Here is a 14,569-nt window from a genome sequence, read left to right on the forward strand (position 1 = left end):
ATGTAAAGAACACACTGTGATCTTAACTGGTATGAGAACTTCCACTGCAGCTGCTTGTAATGCCATGGTAATAGGAAAAGGTGAAGAGTGTCATCTATCATTGAGAAAAACAGCCATTCCACATTTAGCCCTGTCTCCAGTAACCTCATCCTTCCTGTACAGACAGTAGTCCTGCACTCCAAAAAACACAACATTCCACTGGTGAGCCTAACGATGGTCCCTGAATTAGGTCCAGAATTTATGGAGGAAGAGGTTTGGTGGTGCTGGCCAGCCCCATCTTGGGAAACCCAGGGTCGCTGTGCCTTTATCCAACCACTGTTGCTGGAGCTTCCCGGAAAAACACAGCCCTTCCTTAAGTAGGTTGTGTGACATTCATTTTCCGGTCCCTCCACCGAGAAATGTTTGACTTGGGTGACCCTACAATTAGCTATGCAACTGCTGGCATAGCCCCCAGCCACAACGGTTATGCGAGTTCTCCTGCCTGGTAAGCAGGTGCCTGCAGTAAGGTCGTGTATCCTGGGAGGTAGCCGAGATGGAATTAAAGAGAAAAGGAATGAGGGGAGATAAAACAAGCTGGGATTAGATGAGATACGATGTACTTTTTATTCTATGGATATATAACAAGATGATTCTCCAGCATGATGAACATGACAGAAAACAAGAATATACAATAAATATTTACAAACAAAATCAGATTTACTAATGAATCTTCCACAAATTCCAAGTGAAATGGTCTTCACAGGTCAGGACAGGAAAAAAAGTCTTAAGCATATTTCCATTCAAAAGGTAATAATAAATCTGTCAGAAAATATGCAAATATTCAACACAATGAAGTGTAGATGATAATTGTTAGCTATTGTGACCGCATATCGTTAAGAGAGGTGTAAACAAAATTTGTCAAAAACGATAAAAAATTTTGTTGCCACCAGATAGTTCTGTAGCATATTAGAAATACTGTCTACAATTTTCACGGATTAACTCGAATTACAAATGATAAAAAAAAATCTCCCTTGTTTCAATCACTGCGCAACACCACTAGATGACACTCTTCTTGTTTGTGATGTTTTATTACTTCCTGGTGTCAAAAAGCATCGGAAGAACGTAGTAACCAGGAGAAAGAAAACTGGAATTCTATGGATCAGAGCGTGGAATGTCAGATCTCTTAATCGGGCAGGTAGGTTAGAAAATTTAAAAAGGGAAATGGATAGGTTAAAGTTAGATATAGTGGGAATTAGCGAAGTTCGGTGGCAGCAGGAACAAGACTTTTGGTCAGGTGAATACAGGGTTATAAATACAAAATCAAATAGGGGTAATGCAGGAGTAGGTTTAATAATGAATAAAAAAAATGAGAGTACAGGTAAGCTACTAGAAACAGCATAGTGAACGCATTATTGTGGCCAAGATAAGACACGAAGCCCACGTCTACTACAGTAGTACAAGTTTATATGCCAACTAGCTCTGCAGATGACGAAGAAATTGATGAAATGTATGATGAGATAAAAGAAATTATTCAGGTAGTGAAGGGAGACGAAAATTTAATAGTCATGGGTTACTGGAATTTGAGAGTAGGAAAAGGGAGAGAAGGAAACATAGCAGGTGAATATGTATTGGAGCTAAGAAATGAAAGAGGAAGCCGCCTGGTAGAATTTTGCGCAGAGCATAACTTAATCATAGCTAACACTTGGTTCAAGAATCATGAAAGAAGGTTGTATACATGGAAGAATCCTGGAGATACTAGAAGATATCAGATAGATTATATAACGGTAAGACAGAGATTTAGGAACCAGGTTTTAAATTGTAAGACATTTCCAGGGGCAGATGTGGACTCTGACCACAATCTATTGGTTATGCACTGTAGATTAAAACTGAAGAAACTGCAAAAAGGTGGCAATTTAAGGAGATGGGACCTGGATAAACTGACTAAACCAGAGGTTGTTACAGGGTTTCAGGGAGAGCATAAGGGAACAACTGACAGGAATGGGGGAAAGAAATACAGCAGAAGAAGAATGGGTAGCTTTGAGGGATGAAATAGTGAAGGCAGCAGAGGATCAAATAGATAAAAAGATGAGCGCTAGTAGAAACCCTTGGGTAACAGAAGAAATATTGAATTTAATTGATGAAAGGAGAAAATATAAAAATGCAATAAATGAAACAGGCAAAAAGGAATACAAATGTCTCAAAAATGAGATCGACAAGAGGTGCAAAATGGCTAAGCAGGGATGGCTAGAGGACAAATGTAAGGATGTAGAGGCTTGTCTCACTAGGGGTAAGATAGATACTGCCTACAGGAAAACTAAAGAGACCTTTGGAGAAAGGAGAACCACTTGCATGAATATCAAGAGCTTTGATGGAAACCCAGTTCTAAGCAAAGAAGGGAAAGCAGAAAAGTGGAAGGAGTATATAGAGGGTCTATACAAAGGTGATGTACTTGAAGACAATATTATGGAAATGGAAGAGGATGTAGATGAAACGGGAGATATGATACTGCGTGAAGAGTTTGAGAAAGCACTGAAAGACCTGAGTCGAAACAAGGCCCCGGGAGTAGACAACATTCCATTGGAACTACTGACGGCCTTGGGAGAGCCAGTCCTGACAAAACTCTACAATCTGGTGAGCAAGATGTATGAGACAGGCAAAATACTCTCAGACTTCAAGAAAAATACAATAATTCCAATTCCAAAGAAAGCAAATGTTGACAGATGTGAAAATTACTGAACTATCAGTTTAATAAGTCACAGCAGCAAAATACTAACGCGAATTCTTTACACATGAATGGAAAAACTGATCGAAGCCGACCTCGGGGAAGATCAGTTTGGATTCTGTAGAAATGTTGGAACACGTGAGGCAATACTGACCCTACGACTTATCTTAGAAGAAAGATTAAGGAAAGGCGAACCTACGTTTCTAGCATTTGACAATGTTGATTGGAATACTCTCTTTCAAATTCTGAAGATGGCAGGGGTAAAATACAGGGAGCGAAAAGCTATTTACAATTTGTACAGAAACCAGATGGCAGTTATAAGAGTCGAGGAAGTCTTTTCTGAAAGTATTTGTATTGAGTGTAGCCATGTATGGAAGTGAAACGTGGACGATAAATAGTTTAGACAAGGAGAGAATAGAAGCTTTCGAAATGTGGTGCTACAGAAGAATGCTGAAGATTACATGGGTAGATCACATAACTAATGAGGAGGTACTGAATAGAATTGCGGAGAAGAGGAGTTTGTGGCACAACTTGACTAGAAGAAGGGATCGGTTGGTAGGACATGTTCTGAGACATCGAGGGATCACCAATTTAGTATTTGAGGGCAGTGTGGAGGGTAAAAATCGAAGAGGGAGACCAAGAGATGAATACACTAAGCAGATTTGGAAGGATGTAGGGTGCAGTAGGTACTGGGAAATGAAGAAGTTTGCACAGGATAGAGTAGCATGGAGAGCTGCATCAAACCAGTCTCAGGACTGAAGACCACAACAACAACAACAACAACAACAACGTGGACCCGTGTTATCTTTGCCTTTTGCTAGCTATCTTTCGCAGCTATCTTTGGCAGCTGTTACTGTCTGTGCTGCAGAAATATAAACATTTCAGTTCTGCTGTTAGTGTGAGAATTATGAATGTGTTCAAGCTTTTTTTGTATGGTTTACCATTTAAAATACCAAGGTATAGTGATAAAATGTCTAAGAAAGTGGCTACAGCTCACCATTTGTGTGTGAATGAACAGTTTCTACAAGTGAGTCAACATAATTCACTGGAAGATAATTGTGAAGCTAAGATGATGAGCAGTTCACAGAAGAAACTTTGAACTGGTGAAGAGTTTCAGTCCACTAAAGACGAAGTGAATAGTGGTTTTAGGATAACTGATTTAGAAATTATGTGTTATATTTTAGTAATTCGTGTGCATGTGGTAACTGTGGCAATAAATCTGTAAGATTATATGACAGCAATGACAAAGATGGTATTGTGTGTAATATGCACTTTTTTGTGACAGCTGTCAAACTGACATTCAATACAAAACATCAGCTGCTAAGAATTGGGTGTATGAAGCCAACATAAGATTCTGCTATGGGATGTGTTGGTGTTTTATGTTACAATAATGGCAGAATTGAAGTGTTGAAGAGAGCTGGTATAGATCCTGGTGTGTTTACAACGGAAGCATTCTACACCATCAACGAGAGGGGCTGTTAAGTCAGTTCTTGGGAGGGGGAAGAGGCACTCTTCCAACCTTCAGTCTCATTTAGATGAGTACTGTTGGCGGAAGAGTGTCCCTGAGGGCTATTGTGTTTTCCTGGTTTTTTAAGGGCTGTTAGTAAAATGTATATGCTGAAAGTGGTTGGTTAGGGTGGTTTGAGTTGGTGGCTGCAGCTCAGGGTGGGGTGGGTGGTTTATTTCGTGTTAAGAGTGTTTGTGTGTGTGTGTGTGTGGGGGGGGGGGGGGGGGTTGGTTTGTGCTTTAGTTGTGGAGGATCTATTTTGTTGAGTTGTAGTGTGTGATTGAGATTTTTTTATGTTGCATTTGGTTTTTGTTTTATTTTGGGGTGAGGTTGGGTTGGTTGGGTGGGGGGGGGGGGTGAGGTTTGGGTGGGTCCAGTCTTTCTTTTGGTTGAGTATTTTTTCGTTGGTTTGTGTGTGTGTGTGTGTGTGTGTGTGTGTGTGTGTGTGTGTGTGTGTGTGAGAGAGAGAGAGAGAGAGAGAGAGAGAGAGAGAGAGAGAGAGGTGGCCAACCTAGTTTGTGGTGCCGGAACTTTTTTGTGGTAAGTTTTTATTTCTTTATTTTTATTGTATGTGTTGTGTGTTGGGTTCAATCCCAATGTGTGGCTGTGAATGTTGGTATTGGTACCGGGAGACGTTTTTGAGCTATATAGGTCAAGAGAGGTGTTTGATCTGGGTGTATACGTGGACAAGGGGGGGGGAAAAAAAAAAAAATAACCTGGATTTTTCCCAGTTTAAAATACACTTTCTCCCAGGTGAAAATACACTTTTTCTGTGTTCAGGAACAGTATACTCTTCTTTGGCACTGGAAAAGTCATAAATCCCTTGAATGTTTATGGTTTTATATACCGACGTAGCATTTCCCGGCACTTTAGAAAACAAAACTCGGGGGGGTGGGGGGAACGTGTTTTGAAAGACCTTTGATGTGCAGCAGCATGTACACTGCATATTTTCATATTACGATGGTATAAATCTGAATTCCAACAAATACCGCATGTCACTTTCTGAAGCACTGAAATCGAGATTGCGATGCACTTTCATAAGCCAGTCATAGCTCATGTCACATGATCTCGGCAGCTGATGACAGCATAAGACACATGATGCAGTCAGTCAATAGCAAGATCATCCTTAACTAGCACGAATACACAAATAATGAAAGTTAATAGTTTAAATTAATATACATAGCATTCACATAAGAAGATTAATAAGCTGGAAGAGAAGCTAAGCTGCCACATATTATGTTGATCTTTTTTGCGTATGTTACACTTTAAGATACATCACACAAATGTGCCAGTAAATTTTTAATAATGATGTAAATGTCTGATCTTCTGGGCCCAAAATTCTTCTAAATGGTCGTCCTCAAAGAGTTGATTTTTAAATGAGTGTCAAACACTTTGTGATTTAAGAAATTCATCGTACATTCTCGCACATAGTTCATCTTGCGTAAACAGAAATTTACTTTTTAATGTAACGCTTTTCAAAACACCAATAGCAACATTTTCCTGCGACGTGTTAGAAAGAGGTTCGTTTCAGCAGTTGCCAGAGAGCGCCAGATAACAGGCATCACCGCACTTGCGCAGCTACGATGATGCAGGAAACCCGATGTTCCTACGTGTAAAACATTAAAAGATCTTACACTATGACATAAAAGAAACAAGACATCAGAGGATGCTTCAAGAGCATCGGAATTTCATGAACCATACTAAAATGCATAATTCGGCTTAATGTGCACATTCGTATGTCCAGGTTCGGATGCTAATTTTCTTGGAGTACCAGTACTGTATTATCTTATGTTTGGTTCTTTATTATGGCATAATGCCATGCGTGCGCTTGAAATGCAGCGAACTGTTGAAACTAGCCAACACTGAAATTAAACACTTTGTTTCAAATAAACTGACTGCCTCAACGGAAAAGATTTAATAAAAGCCAAATCTCTTTAGCAAACCGACAAAAATAACTTCAAAGCCAATTAATGCTTGACTGTCAGAAAGGTGGAAATAAAATCTGAAACTAATAACATATTTCAGCCTTCCGTAATTATGCGAGCGTATTTTAATTCATTTGCTAGCGCCCGGCCACAAAAATCGATTTTGTTTTCATTTAACGTGAGAGCAATAAACGAAGAGGAACATAAACACAGGTCATGTGAAGACGATCCACTTCCTCACAACAACTTGGACTGCTCTGTGCATCAGCTCCAGATCTACTATATTTCCGAACTGAGACAATACTAGATAGTAGCACCTAGCCACACTTCTGTAACCAGAAGCAACTGCTCAAGCCCAGGAGCCTGCCCATAACTGCTCAAACGAATGTAATTTAAACAGTTGTCACGTCACGCTCATCGAAGGCAATTTGTTGTTAGGAAGCATTGCAGTCTTTCTAAAGCCTTTGACTCACTTTGCTGTTGGCAGACGCTCTTCTGAGCACTGTGTTTTGTTGTTGTATACGACTCATTTCCCTTGCAACTTAAATTTCATTTCCGTTTTCTATTTTTCTCTTGATCATGTCTTGTTGCTGCAGAATTATTCTGTAGTAGAGTATCAGTTCTTACCAGCCAAAATCACAAAAATTTAACCGAAAACTACAACAATGAAAAATTCTCGGAATTCTAAACAATTCCCGGGTTTTTCCCGGACGAAAAAATTCGCGGGTTTTTCCCAGATCTCCCGGGTCGTATACACCCTGTTGATCCTAATTTATGGGATCGGGAGCTGCTGTTGGGCTATATAGGTCAAGGGAAGTGTTCGATCCCAATGTGTGGCTGTGAATGTTGGTATTGGTATCGGGAGATGTTTTTGAGCTACAAGGGAAGTGTTTGATCCCAATTTATGGGATTGGGAGATGCTACTGAGCTATACAGGGTGAGTCGTGTAAGACATAACACCCCCTTTATTTCAGGGGCGATTGCACGTATCGGCATGCGGTTTTCGGCGAATCATAGTGGACTATGGGGGAACAACATTTATACTGACGAAGATAATGAGGCAAGTACGTTTTTTAAATGGGACGCTATACCTTTTTTACAATCATTTGAACGCTCTGGGAAAGACGCGTATAGTGATGTAACACATGTTGCTATTGTGATTCAAACTTTGCTTAAAAGAGGGCGGATGAGGATTTACCTACGTGGCGTAGGAAGTGCATGCTGCATAGAGCACAGCAATTCAGCCTGCGGGTCGCGCGAGGCATGCTTACAATCTGCAGCTGCTTCCGACCGCCTTGACCTTCAATCGTACAATATTTCCCATCGTCTTTAAAGCGAAGTTTGAATCACAATAGCAATATACATTAAATCACTATATGCGTCTTTTCCAGAGCATTCGAATGATGGCAAAAAAAGTATAGCATCCCATTTAAAAAAGATGTACTTGCCTCATTATCTCGGTCAATATAAACGTTGTGATTATTGTGCATGTACCACAGTATGTGCCCATATGATTCGCCGAACACCGCTTGTCGATATGTGCAATCGCCAACAGTATAATGGGTGTGTTACGTCTTATGCGACTCACCCTATATAGGTCAATGGAAGTGTTCGATCTCAATTTATGGGATCTGGAGCTGCTGTTGAGCTATATAGGTCAAGGGAAATGTCCGATTCCAGATGATATTGTGTTTAGAGGAACTTGGGGAGTTTTGTGATGTTTTTTTTCGTCGTTTTGCGTGGTTTTGTATGGGGGTGGGTGTCTAAATTTGTTTATATTTAGTTTGCCCCACCCAAAAACCCCCAATTTCCCATGCATGTCCCATTAGTGTCATTAGGCTTTTTGTGGAACGTGTGGGTGTTTGTTTTTCAATGTATTTTCGTCTTTATAATGTGTACGTAACGAGTTTATATGCGCCATATTGGTATCGTGGTTTATGGTCATTTCAGCCGTATTTGTGACGTCATGGGTCAAAGCAGATGGGCAGGATCGGACGCTTCTGTATTTCCCAACGTAATCTCTACCATCTTCCAAGCAAAGGAAACAGGTCAGATAAGCCAGCAACAAGTAGACACAGTCATATACAACTGCATGAAGTAATCATGAACTACGCAGCAACAAACTTACCTAGGATCCTCTTGTTTGGTGCTCCCTCTTCCATACAATGGAACTACTTTCTCCTTGCTGATTGCAGCCTTACATACAGGGCACATCTGACGGTTTGGCCTCGTTTCAAGCCATTGGTGTAAACATGGCCAACTGAAATAATGTAAGCCTTAAGAGAATCATGTTTCAAAACACAAAGCAGTATACACATTTAATATCTGAAATTATATTTAAGCATATAGGAAAGTTATATTTCTAGCATGAAGATCAATGCTACTAATAAATTAAGATTACAAAGCGAATTCCTACACAGAAACTACAAAAAGGTGGAACCTCCACTGTTTAAAGCTGATGGTGGCACGAAATAGCAACATGAATTTCAATTTGTAATAGCTTGCCAATAACATGTCCTTTAATTAGTTGACATCTGTTCAAGATACTAAATCCCTGCCGCTAATTTCATACCAGTAGCAAAATAACAGAACCAAATACTAATTTTTGAGTCCCATATAAATCTACTATCCACAGTTAAATCTGAACAGTGAGTTTTTAATGGAAACACTGAACCTACCGAAACTATCTCCTTAATCTCCTGACACAAACAAATTAACATTGAAATCTATTATGTGAAAACTTATACTGTACTAAGTCTTATAATTATTCTCAATGTTCTACCCCTAATTGTGCACATTTGCCACATCACTACATCAAGACTACATGATAATCTCAAATATCTATCCGACCATCCTGAATTTTTAATAGCTTATGTACAGATACAAATAAACAAGATACGGAAGATCATCCTGAACACTGACAGTCAACACACAAAACTATACTGCACAGACATCTGTCTAGCAATTGTTTTATATACAAGTGCTATAAAAAAGTGAGTGGTTTTACTGTAGGCTCTAGTGTAATAGTTATCGGTTCTCTTGTTATGTACCTCTGCTGCACAGTTTTGAATTACTTGACCAATGTGTTAAAGTGACAGTTGGATCTAAATGGGAGTTTTTATACAGATAGTTTCACAAGTTCAAGAATTTTGTTATTGTGAGCATTACAGTACAATATGCTAACGAAATTTTTTTCAAGAAAATCACTAGGGAGACATGTTGCTATGGCTGGCTGATTTGAGGGGGGGGAGGCTAGTGGTGGGGGGGGGGGGGACAGTGAGGTAATTTGGTCCCATCGGATTAGGGAAAGTTGGGGCAGGAAATCGGCCATACCCTTTCAAAGGAATCATCCCCGCATTTGCCTGAAGCAATTTAGGGAAATCACAGAAAACCTAAATCAGGATGGCCGGATGAAGATTTGAACCATTGTCCTCCCAAATGCCAGTCCAGTGTGCTAACCACTGTGACACTCTGCTTCATTGGTGTTGTGGGTGTGGTCAATAAAACCAGTAACAAATCAGTCAATGGAATAATACTACTAAAACAATAGTGGGAGGCACTAAAGAAAAGAACTATCAGTAGTGCAGCTTCCTAAGAACTACCTCCTCAAACATATCAGTCTAGTAACAATGTGAGCTACCCAACATAAAAAAAAATTGAACAGTAGCAGTTTTACACCCATCCTGCTCATCAGATCTGGGTTCTTGTATATCTGAATAAGAACCAAAGGGGAAGTGTTTCACAATAATATGAATTGGAAACACTGAATATGTGGAATAGTTGTTACGAAGACACGATAAACTATTTGATATTAACCAGCAGATGACAGATGGTAACATAACTAAGAATACCGGTACACTGCAAGGAGAATCTGTTTCTATTGCTACTCCAGTGTGTGTGTGTGTGTGTGTGTGTGTGTGTGTGTGTGTAGTTATAACAAAGTAGGAAACTCCAGAAAAACGTAGCAACATACCAAAACAGATGACCACACAAGCTCACTACAGCATCTCTTGCAGTATCTAAACAAATGTTACATTCGAACATTCGTTCGTCTTTTTCCTTGTCTTTTTCTTTTTCTTCGCCATTGTTACTTCTGGAAGGTCCTGGTTCACTGCCACTACGGGAAGGCCCTGCTTCACTTGTGATTGTCATTTCTCGAATTTGGTAATGAATACGGGCAATATTACTGAAAATTAAAAAACAAATATCACGGTATCAGTGACACTGTTTTCGAAGGTGGGTGTGGAACAATTACGATGTACAGCATCTTGTTTATGGGTAATCAGCGAATGATAATCATGACAACGCTATCACTGAAAATAAACTTTTGTTCGTAACACAATCTGACAAATCACGATACTGTGCTTACCGGCCAAGTAACAGCTAGACATTAACATCATAAAATTCTTCAAACACTTTCAAACTACTGCACCATACTTCTACAAACGTAAAAGCTTAGGTCATTTTCTCTGAAAAGTAATAAGCAAAGATCAAACATATACCACCGTCAGCAGCAAAAAAACTTTAATAAAAATTACACTGAACAGTCCAACAGCAAATTTTAACAAAAACACTGTCTATCAAATTACATTCATCTGATCACGTTATTATCTTTGACCTTCGTGTTACAAACAACACCAGCCAAACGTTTCTGATTGGTGAGTACAAGGTTGTCACAGATGAACAATAAATACAACTTTATGTAGAGCCGACGTGTACTAATCAGGGAGTTTAGAAAGCAACCTCCTTGATATAGTCATAAGCTTATATAAAAACGTATTTTTATAGAACTAGGTAATAATAGTTCATAATACTGGTTACTAATATTAACAGTGTTTAAAAAGTTTCCAGTATTTTGATCACGACCCAATTTTTTATTTTGGCAGTTGTACGCAAACTACAGTATTAGAAATGTTATTATTTCACTTAATATAAGTGTCTGCTGTCTTAACTAGGTACATTTTCAATGGCGATAGTGTGTTTTAATAATTTCGGAATATTTAAGAAGTTTCCTATGCTGTTCGTACATACATTATTTCTATAAACCACGTAATTGACAGATAAGGTTGCCACATGCCTCAATTTTGTAGGGAACATCTCTACCTTTCCATAACTGTCCCGTGACCCTATAACGCGACACACAAGTCCCTAATTTTTGGTTAGTTTTACAGTTTGGTTGGTTGGTTGGTTGGTTGTGTTGGGGAAGGAGACCAGACAGCGAGGTCATCGGTCTCATCGGATTAGGGAAGGACAGGGAAGGAAGTCGGCCGTGCCCTTTGAAAGGATCCATCCCGGCATTTGCCTGGAGCGATTTAGGGAAATCACGGAAAACCTAAATCAGGATGGCCGGACGCGGGATTGAACCGTCGTCCTCCCGAATGCGAGTCCAGTGTCTAACCACTGCGCCACCTCGCTCGGTAGTTTTAGAGTTTTATTTCCATATTCTTAAGTTCATTACCTTTCTCTTCTTAGCCAAAGCCAGCATGTATAAAATACACCAGAGAGCGACTAAACAATGCATTAGAAAAGCCAATTATTTCGCCTCATCGTTGCCATAATGACGCAGACTAGGTAGGTGAATTTACGGAGTGAGCGAGTGAAGGAGTGTTTACATCTTCCGTATTTTCGCGGTTTCGTAAGAGGCTAACGTTATTCATATTTTCGTGATTTTAGGGTTTTTCGAAGTCCGATTCATGTGTGAAATGCTTAATAGATTACAAAAACCAGTGACAGTGTATGCAGTGGTGACAACATAATGACACAATGAAACCCTAAAGGAAAAAAGCGAAATGTAAGCGCACATTTCGTAATGAATGGTTAGGCGATAATCAGTTCAAAAGTCGGTTAGCTAAAGGTGGTGGGGGAGGGGGGATGGCAAAGTGTACAGTGTGTATTGCTTCCTTTTCAACAAAAAACGAGGTAACTGGGCGATGAGAATGTTTTTTACTTCGACCATAGATACTGGTAGACTGGTCATGACGTATATTTCTCTACTGCTATACCACGTGACTATTGGCAAAACAATGGTGGTATCCTGTTGTGCTTATGGTTGTACCGAGCGTTTTGTGAAGGGAAGTAACATTAAATTTCACGTGTAAGTATTATTAGTATAATTTAGCGGCATTTCTTTAATACTGATAAACTATTGTGTGTGTCATATCCTTACCCAGAACGCCACAGTTACGTAAATTGGCGGTTTGAAGTGCTGTGTGTGTTTCCAGGCGCACATTGCAATCGTATATATTTCTTGAAATGGTAAGCTACAAAGCTGCTTCTTCTCTTTCGTATAGGTTTCCAAAGGATGAAGGGCGCAGGCAGATGTGGATACAGGCAGTGAAACGAAAAGATTTCAAGCCTACTGCGCACACACGCATCTGTTCGAAGCACTTTAAAGATAGATGATGTGACTTATCAAACGAAAGCGCTGGCATGTCGATAGACACACAAACAAACAAAAACATACACACAAAATTCAAGCTTTCGCAACCAACGCTTGCTTCGTCACGAAAGAGGGAAAGAGAGGAAAAGACGAAAGGATGTGGGTTTTAAGGGAGAGGGTAAGGAGTCATTCCAATCCCGGGAGTGGAAAGACTTACCTTAGAGGGGAAAAAAGGGCAGGTACACACACACACACACACACACATATTCATCCGCACATGCACATATATTGTGTGTGAGAGAGAGAGAGAGAGAGAGAGAGATATATCTATTACCAATAACCCTTCCCACTCCAAAAGCAATGGCAATGTGCATTGCTACTACATAAGAAGAAAGGATGATTTTTACTAGCCTGGATTAAATCTGACTTTGGTACAAAAAGGGGTGAATTATGCTGGTATTATTTTAAAGAATAATTTGCAAAAACAAGTTAGGGGTTTGATTTCTCATCAGGGTTTAGTTTTATTTTGTACTTCCCAGTTACAAAACATACGAATATCAGAAACAAATACTGAATACCATTTGCAAAAAGGTAGTTGTATGGCCTATGTTAGTTTCCAGATAATAAGCTGTAACGTATGGGATAAATAATATGCTGCTACAAAAATCTTTGGTCATTTACCAAAAAGCATTAAAAGCCTGACAGATAGCCAACCAGCATTTAAAATCAAACTAAAAGAATCTATGAATGACAGCTCCTACACAGTAGACGATTTTTTAGGTATAAATAAGTGATTGGAAGAATTGTCATGTAATGATAGGTCTACCTTTCATTAAACTGACACATCATTGTGAAGTATCGTATTCATGATCTGTGGAACAAGTATTCATGTAGGTAGGTACTGATTTTGTAGATATCTTATTTGATACATCTACGAAACAAACTGTTTAAACCAAGAAAGTGCTTTCAAATGAAACTGCTTTACGTTTTGTGGGTGAACGACACAATTGAGTTCGTTACATTCGATGTGAACACGTGCGTTTACGTTACAGGTTTCGTTGTTTATGCCTATTTATGAAGTCTATAACACTTTCTACAACCAAGGCACTAAAACACACACACGCAATATTTACATTTTATGCAGTGCATAACGCGTATTGTTAGTAGAGAATGCATCTCATAATTGATAACACTGAAATATTCGCGGCGAATATATTGCTGAACATCGAAAGTGTTTCAGAAGTTCACAAAGTTCATTGTGAAGTAATGGCTGTAAAACTAAATTTGTACAGTGGTTACGCAATAATTTATCACTTCTAGCTGTGTTTACATAAGCTACATTTAATGTGGTGAAGTTAGTAGGAAATCCACTGAGAAATACTGGAAGTGAAATCAGGAATCAGAATGCTGCCTTGAACTCCCGCCGACGTTCTGCCAACAGTCACGTGATTCTATGTTGCAGCCACGCCAGATGTATAGCCGCTGCACTGCTTGCCCAGTCTATTAGTATCCATGGTCGAAGGTTTTTTATCAAGACATAACCATGATCTTTCTCTTGCATCAACTTCCAAAAGTAAATCGATTGCAAATTTTTCTAGCATAAAACATTCTTTGTTGGTTGTTGATTTATTCATCCATAGAACAATAAACATTGCATGGATGTCGTCAAATGTTTGTACAATATTTCTTATAAAATAAACATCTCGACAAAGTCTCGGCAGTGAACTTAATTTATGTAGAGTAGAGCTGTGTATAACCACAGCTATGTTCTACTGAAGGTAACATTAAGTTATAAGCACAGTTTTCAAAGACGCCAAGTTACGTCCAAAATTTCATTGTGGGTGCACAACATGTGCAATATCGGTACAAAATGAGCTGGATCTTGCATTTGGTAGAACTGCTAGAAAATTAATTAAAAGGTGATACATTTATATCTGTTTTTAGAGATGCTTCCAATAAAAGCAACATTAAATGCTTTCCTGTATCGATACGATATTTTCCTGATGTGTCTGGGTTGAAGGAGAAATAATTAAGCTTCTATGATGACAATAATAAAA

At 39.2% G+C, this 14,569-nt stretch overlaps 1 protein-coding gene across 1 annotated transcript in view; it reads right to left on the minus strand.

Moving 5' to 3' along the window:
• Positions 1 to 10,852, minus strand: part of LOC124605328 (E3 ubiquitin-protein ligase RNF185-like) — a 70,730-nt gene extending 59,878 nt beyond the window's left edge. The window contains exons 1-4 of the mRNA XM_047136937.1: positions 10,723 to 10,852; positions 10,503 to 10,602; positions 10,107 to 10,319; positions 8,262 to 8,393 (exon numbers count right to left, since the gene is read on the minus strand). Coding sequence (XP_046992893.1) covers positions 8,262 to 8,393; positions 10,107 to 10,285 — 311 coding nt within the window. The 5' untranslated portion in view covers positions 10,286 to 10,319; positions 10,503 to 10,602; positions 10,723 to 10,852. The remainder of the gene's footprint in view (positions 1 to 8,261; positions 8,394 to 10,106; positions 10,320 to 10,502; positions 10,603 to 10,722) is intronic.
• Positions 10,853 to 14,569: the final 3,717 nt, after the last annotated feature.

The sequence above is a fragment of the Schistocerca americana genome, chromosome 1 (assembly GCF_021461395.2).
Source record: "Schistocerca americana isolate TAMUIC-IGC-003095 chromosome 1, iqSchAmer2.1, whole genome shotgun sequence".
NCBI classification, from domain to species: domain Eukaryota; kingdom Metazoa; phylum Arthropoda; class Insecta; order Orthoptera; family Acrididae; genus Schistocerca; species Schistocerca americana.